At 36.9% G+C, this 9,221-nt stretch overlaps 1 protein-coding gene across 1 annotated transcript; it reads right to left on the bottom strand.

The window, feature by feature from the left end:
* Positions 1–4,826: 4,826 nt before the first annotated feature.
* On the bottom strand, positions 4,827–5,777 carry LOC114079515 (olfactory receptor 56A4-like). The gene has a single exon (XM_027920741.2). The coding sequence runs from the start codon at positions 5,763–5,765 to the stop codon at positions 4,827–4,829; it is 939 nt and encodes a 312-aa protein (XP_027776542.2). The 5' UTR covers positions 5,766–5,777.
* Between the last annotated feature and the right edge of the window lie 3,444 nt (positions 5,778–9,221).

The raw sequence follows: 9,221 nt of genomic DNA, 5'->3' as shown, positions 1-9,221 counted from the left end.
TAAATGTTAATGGCGTAAACTCACCAATCAAGTGACATAGGCTAGTAACTTGGATTAAAAAACTGTTTTTTAGGAAAAGACATACACAGGCTGAAGGTGAAAGGTTGGGAAAAATCATACCACTCACATGGTCCTCAGAAGCAAGCAGGAGTGGCCATACTCATATCGAATAAAATCAACTTCAAACCTAAGTTAACCAAAAGGGATAAAGAAGGACACTATATATTATTAAAAGGAACCATTCACCAACAAAACATAACACTTATCAATATGTATGCACCAAATAATGGTGCTGCAACGTTCATAAAACAAACTCTCCCCAAGTTCAAGAATCAAATAGACCACAACACAATAATTATGGGTGACTTCAACACACCGCTCTCACCATTGGACAGATCCTCCAAACAAAAGTTCAATAAAGAAACTATAGTACTCAATAACACAATCAATAAACTAGACTTAACCGACATATATAGAATATATCAACCAACATCAAGTGGATATACGTTTTTTCTCAGCAGCACATGAATCCTTCTCAAAGATAAACCATATATTATGCCACAGGGCAACCCTTAGTAAATATAAAGGTGTGGAGATAATACCATGCATCTTATCTGATCATAATGGAATGAAACTGGAAATCAATGATAAAAGAAGGAAGGAAAATTCTGCATCACCTGGAAAATGAATAATATGTTACTGAATGATCAATGGGTTGATAAAGGAGGAAATCAAAAAATTCTTAGAGATAAATGAAAATACAGACACAACATATCGGAATCTATGGGACACAATGAAAGCAGTTTTAAGAGGGAAATGCATTGCCTGGAGTTCATTCATCAAAAAAAGAAAAAAAAAAAACAAATAAATGAGCTCACACTTCATCTCAAAACCCTAGAAAAGGAAGAGCAAAACAACAGCAAATGTAGCAGAAGGCAAGAAATAATTAAAATCAGAGTGGAAATCAACGAAATTGAAACAAAAGAAACCATTGAAAAATTTGACAAAACTAAAAGTTGGTTCTTAGAAAAAATAAATAAGATCGACAGGCCCTTAGCCATGCTAACGAAGAGAAGAAGAGAGAGAACTCAAATTACTAACATACGGGATGAAAAAGGCAATATCACAACAGACACTACAGAAATACAGAAGATAATTAGAAATTATTTTGAAACCCTATATTCCAATAAAATAGAAGATAGTGAAGATATCGATAAATTTCTTAAGTCATATGATTTGCCCAGATTGAGTCAGGAGGATAAACACAACTTAAACAGACCAATATCAATGGAGGAAATTCTCTCATTAAAGAAGTAAATTCACCCTTTTCTCAAATGTCTACATGTGAGCACTGATGTCAGACTAATCCTGATCCTGCCTCCACTAGCTCAGCTCTAGGCTAGCTCCACTAGCTTTACACATCAGATTGACATCCCTGCAGCATTGCTCCCTTCCGGTCTCCATTCCCCCAGGTTGGACAATCTGGTTCTCAAGTAGAGGTTTGGAGCTCTACCGCTCTCCCCCGAACCTCATCATTCTTGAAACAAAGGTCTTAGTGTAACCCATATCACCCTTGTTAATAGCAAATCTCATCAGGTAAAATGACAAAAACTTATAATTATTGAACTCTTATCATCTGGTGTAAAAATTGAAGAACAACTCTTCACACTTAGGGTCTCCCTTTAGTCTCCTTTCTCCATACATGCCTGAACTGTACTTTGCTTCTGGTTTGACCTACAGACTTCTAACACATGTGTCTTTCTGATCTCAATACACAGGGGTATACGATAATGAACATACATTTCTTTGAAAACATTAGAGAGGCAAATGTACAGAGGAAAATAATAAAATGGATTCCTATTTATAATTTAGAAGCATGTTTTATAAACTCTGGTTGTGAAACTCTTCATACATTAGGTCATGTAGCACATTGAAAAATCAGGAAAAACTGTGTAATAATAGAGGAGTTATCATCCTTCTTAAATGAGAATACTAACTCAGATTGAGATCTGTGAGTCAAAAGTCACACATCTTATAAATGGGCAAACTGATGTCTCAGGGGTTTAAATAAATCAGTCTCATTCCAAGGCAAGCAGATTTAGCAGGTGCAGTGGCACACATCTGTAATTCCAGTGACTCAGGAGACTGAGTCATGGCCAAGTTGGAGGCCAACCTCAGCAACTTAGTGAGACTCTAACTTAAAATTAAAAAAAAAAAAACTGGTCATGTAGATAGTGGTAAATTACTTCTGGCTTCTATCCCAAGTGGAAAAAAAATATATATGTATAGTGTCAAAATAAGAACACTTGGATTTTATGGTATACAAATTTGCATTGAACTGTGAGTTATATGCAGCTTTTTGTTAAGTGTTTTGGAGAATATATTAATGACTTGGTTCTCTGAGCCATTTTCAAAGAAAACAAGAAACAAACTGTGATGATTTATTAACTTTTATTCAACAAATATAACAATATGAAAAGTGCTGTATTAGCAATTCGATAACTTGAAAAGATGGAATTTTAATTCTCTGTGGGTGTTTCCTTGACCAGTTTCAGAGAAGTTTAAAATCTAATATCTGAGAGATGAGCATATACTCATAACTCAAGATGGCCAGATCAATTCCATTGGGATGAATAAAATAAGGCACAGTGAAGTAAGTATAATCTAAACTGAGACTGGTAGAATGGGCTCAGTTTGTCAAATAAAACCATTACTGTTAAGTTTTCTTTGTGGAAAAGGCAATTTTAAAAATATACCTATATCAGCAAGTAGGGAGCGTAATCTAGAAAAGCACGAGTTAGGAGCTGGCAGAAGAACAAGTGAAGGGAAGAGTGCTTGAAAAGAATTGGGTTTTGATTGGGCTCTGTCTTGGGAGTTTCAAAACAGAAAATGGAGATTAAATATATTATTTTGATGAAAGGCAACATCATAGGAATGATGAATTACTTTATATGTCCTCCAAGAAAAGTTGGGACAACCCAGATCAGCTAAGTTGGAAAGCATTCTCAAAAGACTCATAAAATACTGTATATGAAGCCCTCAATTACTATCCCAAAAGGGACATGGTTACTAATGTAAATGAATACCAGGAAATATCAATCAATCACCACCAATCAATCAGTCACAATCACTTTCAGAGCATGATTGGGATGAGTTAAAAACATTTGTTCTTGTTTAGCCACCCACTAAATCAAATGCCTGCATTCTATAGAAAACTACACTGGGCCCAGGAAAAGATATGAAGATTGACACAATAGGGCTTCAAATAGGATGAGGAATACAATTTAAGGTATATCTAAGAAATGAAGGAAAGGATGGTAATGTAGATGGTACCTGAAATCTGATGGAGAAACCAGGAAAGACAGTATGAAATTAGATACTGATAACTGGGTGGGGGGAGAAAATAATATTTCACTTAAAATAAGACACACTCCAGTCAAAATTGCAATTATCAAGAATGCAAATAATAATAAATGTTGGAGAGGATGTGGGGGAAAATATACACTCATACATTGTTGGTGGGACTGCAAATTAGTACAACCACTCTGAAAAGCAGCACAATAGCCAAACTATGGATGCAACCTAGGTTTCCTTCAACAGATGAATGGATACAGAAAAATGTGGCATATATACACAAGGGAGTATTGCTCAGTCGTACTGAAGAAGAATGAAATTATGGTATTTGCCAGCAAATGAATGGAAATGGAAGATATAATGCGAAGTGAAATAAGCCAGTTCAGAAAGTCAAAGTTCAAATGTTTTCTCTGCTATGCAGAACCTAATCAAAAATAAGGTGAGAGGGAGAGAGAAAAGAAAAAAAAGAGATAAATCTTTCATCAAAATAGAAGAAATATCAGTAGAGTAGACAAAGAGGAGTGAGGAGGAGGAAGAGGAGGAAATAAATACAGGAAAAGGGAAGAAGAATGGAATGAATTTGACTGAACTTTTATGTGTACATACATGAGTACTCCACAGCGAATCCCATGAACAAATATACCCAAGAAACACTAATTTTTTTAAAAATACTATAAATAAATTCCAGAAAGATCATTAGAACTAGAGGGAGAGAAGAATGGAAGTGAGGAGCTGGAGGTGCTATGGAATGAATTAGGGCAAATTATATTCCATGCTTTTGTGATTATACCAAAATGTACCCTAATATTATCTATAACTGCAATGAATAATTTAAAAATATATTTAAAAATGTACCCTTGCAAATATAAATCATCCTAGAATTTAACAAAATTTATTACAAATAAGGAAAAAACTACAGAAAATTTATACAGCAGAGAAGTGGCCTTAAGTATAAATGACAATGATTTCTATCAGGGAGAAAGAAGTAGTGTATGACACATGCCACTCACTCTACATAAGACCAATGTTCTGGAATGAACCTCTGTAGCTCCACAAGAGACTCATTGATGGCACAAAACCAGGTTCAGCCATATCAAGGAGAATAAAGAGATCTAACACGTATAAGTTAAACAATTTAGGAAACTGAAGAGAATTTACAACTATTGGAATAACATTTGTTCTTCATGTGACAAACCATGTCACTCAAAGTTCCTGAAGTAATGGCTTGATAAGTCTCTTTCAATTGATAAGGCCAGAAAAAACTTACAAGTTATTCCAAAAGGCAAAAGTTAAGCTTCTAGTCAGTGTAACAGAAAACAGGCATCAATATATGAATATCCCATAGTCTGCATTGAGCAAAGCAAAATACAAACTTACTCTTACATGAAATATTTAAATTTCCTATGCATTGTGAAAATTAATTCCCATTGTCAATTTCTGTTTCCAAGACCAGGTCTCACTCATTTGACTTCTTACAATCTTCTCAGCAGTTTCTGGATTCCCTGCTTAATTTCCTTGGTCCTTACACCATAAACAATGGGGTTCAGAGCTGGGGGAATGAGGTGGTGCAGGATGTTGAGAAGGATGGGGACATCAGGGGGAATTCTCTCCCTGGCCAGGTTAGTGATGACCAGAACCAGCAGCACTGTGCTGAAGAAGAGGATGAGGATGAAGTGAGACCCGCATGTGCTCAGGGCCTTGGCCACAGCACCCTCAGCCTTGATCCTTAGCACAACTTTCAAGATAAAGGAGTAGGAGAGAACAATAAGGATGAGGTCAGAACCCAGCAGTGTCCAGCCTGCCACAAACTGGTAGAGCTGGTTTAAGGTGATGTCATCACATGACAGTTTGGACACAGAAATGTTAGTGCAGATACAGTTCTTGATAATTCTTACACAGTATCTCAATCGGGAAGAAAGTATGGGGATAGGCATAGTAAGAAGAACATTCCGGGACATGATAAAGATGGCAGCCCTGACCACAAACTGGCCAGTGATGATGGAGGGGTACCTCAGTGGATGGCAGATGGCTACATAGCGGTCATAGGCCATCACCATGAAAGTGCAGGACTCCATCGTCAGGAAACTGTTCATGATGAACATCTGGAGGAAGCAGGCAGAGAAGCTGATGGATCTGAGGTCAAACCAGAAGATGGCCAGGACCTTGGGGATGACAGTGAGGCAGAGCACAATGTCCAGCAGGGAGAGGAGGCTGAGCAGGTAGTACATGGGCTCATGCAGGGAGGCCTCCAGCCAGATGGTGATGAGGAGGGTGCTGTTGGCCCCCATAGCCAGGAGGAAGAGGAGGCTGAGGAGCAGGGACAGCCAGTGCTGCCAACTCTGGTAGTTAGGGAAGCAGATGAGGAGGAATTCAGAGATCAGTGCAGTGGAGTAGTTGCTTTGTACTGCCATATGCTGTGCTCTCATCAGGACTGACACTTCAGAAAACCTTGATGGACAAAACAGGAATAAATCCATCTACACAATATGAATACCCACAGAGAGAAGTAACTCATTTTCCAAAGAATAATTTAAAAATAATAACAGCTAAGTATCTAGCATTCTAACCTAGATACTTAACTGTTAAACACCCTGTAATTAGAATGGACAGAGAAAAATTATATTTCTTTGTTTGCCTGAGATAATCCCTTTTGATGCTACTTTTAAGTTTTGTGCCCAACTTGGTTGATAAATTATGTAATCGACCTCCTTATAAGCCAATACCACTCTTATCCCGGTTTTACAGATGAAGAAATAAAGGCAAATGTAAGCAATGTCACTATATTAAACTTATGGTGAAACCATGACTTGAAACCATGAAATCTGGCTGTTATAGCCACTACCTTTTTCTGCTAATATAAAAACATATATGAAACTACTTATGCAGGCCCAGCTAGTAAAGAAGATCAGCCATAGACCCCAAACCAATGTTGGTCTTTGCCCTTCATCCAAGAGACGATATCACAGGCAAAGGAGGAATCAGACCTAACTACATTATCAGATAATACTTGAAGACTTCATTAGAATTGTGACTATCATATGTATGGAAAATAAATCTCATAGACATCTAAGAAAGTAACACTTTGTTATAAGAAAATGTGAAAAAAAAAAAAAAAAATATATATATATATATATATATATATATATATATATATATATATATATATCTCCTAGTGTCTTAGGCAAGGTGTTGAGATGAGAACCGTAAATTTCAGGAGCCAGCAATATTTGGTCCAACAGTACTATTCCTAGAGTAAGGGACAAATAGATGTGGTAGCACATGGCTGTAATCCCAGTGCCTTGGAAGACTGAAGATCCAAAGTTCAAAGCCAGCCTCAGCAATTTAGCCAGGCCCTAAGCAAATTAGCCAGGTCCTAAGCAACTTAGCAAGAACCTTTCTCAAAATAAAAAGTAATTTTTAAAAAGGTGGTTGGGGATGTGTCTCAATGGTGAAACACCCTGGGTTTGATCCCTGCTTTAAACAATAAAAATTAAAAAAAAAAAAATTTAAAAAGAAAGGTGAGGGACAACAGCAACTGACTCCATGTGAATTCACCATCAGTCACAAACCCACAGTCTATGGCTTCCTGACCAAATATATCATAAGCAGTTGTGGAAAAAAAAATAATGGGTTAACCTTTTACATGATTTCCATGCTAAAGCCTATCTCAGAAAATTGGTTGATATGCCCAGTGACACTGTTTCTTTAATGCTGTTAGAAAGCTCACACTCAGCCACTTTTAAATCAATGATGACAGTAGTCCTGATGAGTGTTGGAGTCGTTACATCAATTTCCCTCTCTTTTCCTCTGAGAAAATGGAAGCCAGCTTCTCAAAGGTGAGAACTTGGAATATTTGAGGGCATAGATGAAGGTTGAAATAAACAAATTTTCCACTGTTTGCCTAATAATGAGTATTCACCTGCCATATAATCTGTAGCACCAGCAAAATGTCTATATCAAAAAGACAATGTAGAGTATATAATTTTAAATTTCTTGTAGCCACCTTAAAAGTGTAAAAGGAAATAAGTGAAATTAATTTTAATGTTATCTGACTCATTATACTAACATTATCTTTCATATGTAATCAGTATTTTAAAATGCTAAAGATGTATTTTACAGTTTTTCTTGAAAGAGTTATTTTAAGTTTTTCTTGTTGTACTAATTCTTTAAAATCAGGTGTGTATTTTACACTTACAATACATTGCAATTTGAACTAGCTGTATTTCAAGTAGCTATTGACTACTGCATTGGACATTGGAGCTCTAAAGACATGGGAAACTTAAAAGGTTCTCTTTTTATTTTCTTGACGTATGAGTTTAATCTTAGTGTTGGCCACTTGACATCTATGGCTCTTGGGATTTATATGGAACCTTATTTCATCAGGTTCCATTTCTGGGCTAGCTCAAAATTACAATTTTCATTTTCTTTTTCAGTACTACTCATCAAGCTTCCTTTAGGAATTTCTTAGTAAATTGACCTTCCAGACAAAAAAATGGGAATTCTCCATGAAGGACAAAGGTTAAAAACCTATCCATTGTCTCAGCTTCCGTCATCACAGAGGCCTCTAACAGAGACTAGGAGTCTCCAGCAACTTGCACTCTTACCCCTTAACTTAAACTAATTATTACTTCATCATCGTCCTTTCCTTAAACCAGTGAAGTAACTTATTTGTCATGAATAAAGTCACTTTTTAGAAAACAATGACAAATTTTCAGATATCTCCAAATGTGGCAATAAAATAGAATAGAATAAATGTGGCATCATTCTTTCACATAAAAATATTTGGTTCTTTCACATAAGAACTACAGGTAGATACTGTTAACAAACGGGAAGAAAAAAGTTAAAGTTCAAAAGGTAGAAGTAGAATTAGAAAACAACTATAGCTTCAGCTATAAATCCAAATAAAAATCTATTTATCCTGTAAATCAGACCATACAAACTTACCTCTCTCCAGATTTTGATAACCTTCATATATATACACATATCTAATTAATTCTTTCCCATTAAGTTTTTTCTCCTAGATCAATGAGCCAAAGATAGAGTTGACTCCATAACTGGCAATGGGAAAGATAATGTGTCCCAACCAGGAAAGCAGGAGACAGCACCAAGAGATGAGGCAGAATGAGACAGGAGGGTGATATGAAGGCAGCTAGGATTACTGGTCCTATCTCATCTGGTGCCTCCAGGGCAAATTTCTGTAGGGAGTTTAAATTGTATTGGGGAATATAAACTCATTGAGGATTTCCTGGTCTCCAACTGCCATAGGCAACAATGAAAGTGTAGGTGTAATTCAAAAGCCCTCACCCTGCAAATCGTAGTTTTTCTAAATGGGTAATTATATCATTCCTAGACCAAAGAGGGAGAGTAAAATACCATGTACCTGAATGCCCCCTTTCTGTTCCCAATATCTGGTCAAGTTAAGGGATCAATAAGGGCAAGCCTGGACCAGATAGTGCAGATACATATTATCTTTAAGGAAATGGACTTCTCTTATGCACATTAGGAACTAAGACAAGTCAGTATTATCTGTAGGAAGACACTTTTGTGCATGCACACCAGGTACTTCTCAGGATGCTGGTCAGACCAGCAAACTAAACAAGTTAACACTGATGATGTCACTGCTTCTGCAGCCTAACATATAAAATCCCTCTCTGAATGGGGATGGGCATGGAACTCAGGGCACTGTAGAAAAGTTACACGTCACTCATCCAGCTGGCCACCACTGGACCAAACACCGTGAGGGAGGGGTGGCACTGCCTGGAAAAGCACCATAAGGAGTGAGGTGCTGTCAGCCTGTCACCACTGAACTCTTCTTAGAGCAGGCTCTGGTCTCTTGTAAGCTTTCCCAAACAAACCATACGTCCCCC

Source organism: Marmota flaviventris, chromosome 9, assembly GCF_047511675.1.
Source record: "Marmota flaviventris isolate mMarFla1 chromosome 9, mMarFla1.hap1, whole genome shotgun sequence".
Classification (NCBI taxonomy): Eukaryota; Metazoa; Chordata; class Mammalia; order Rodentia; family Sciuridae; genus Marmota; species Marmota flaviventris.
The sequence above is the reverse complement of the archived record's forward strand: the minus strand, read 5'-3'. Positions and strand labels throughout refer to the sequence as shown.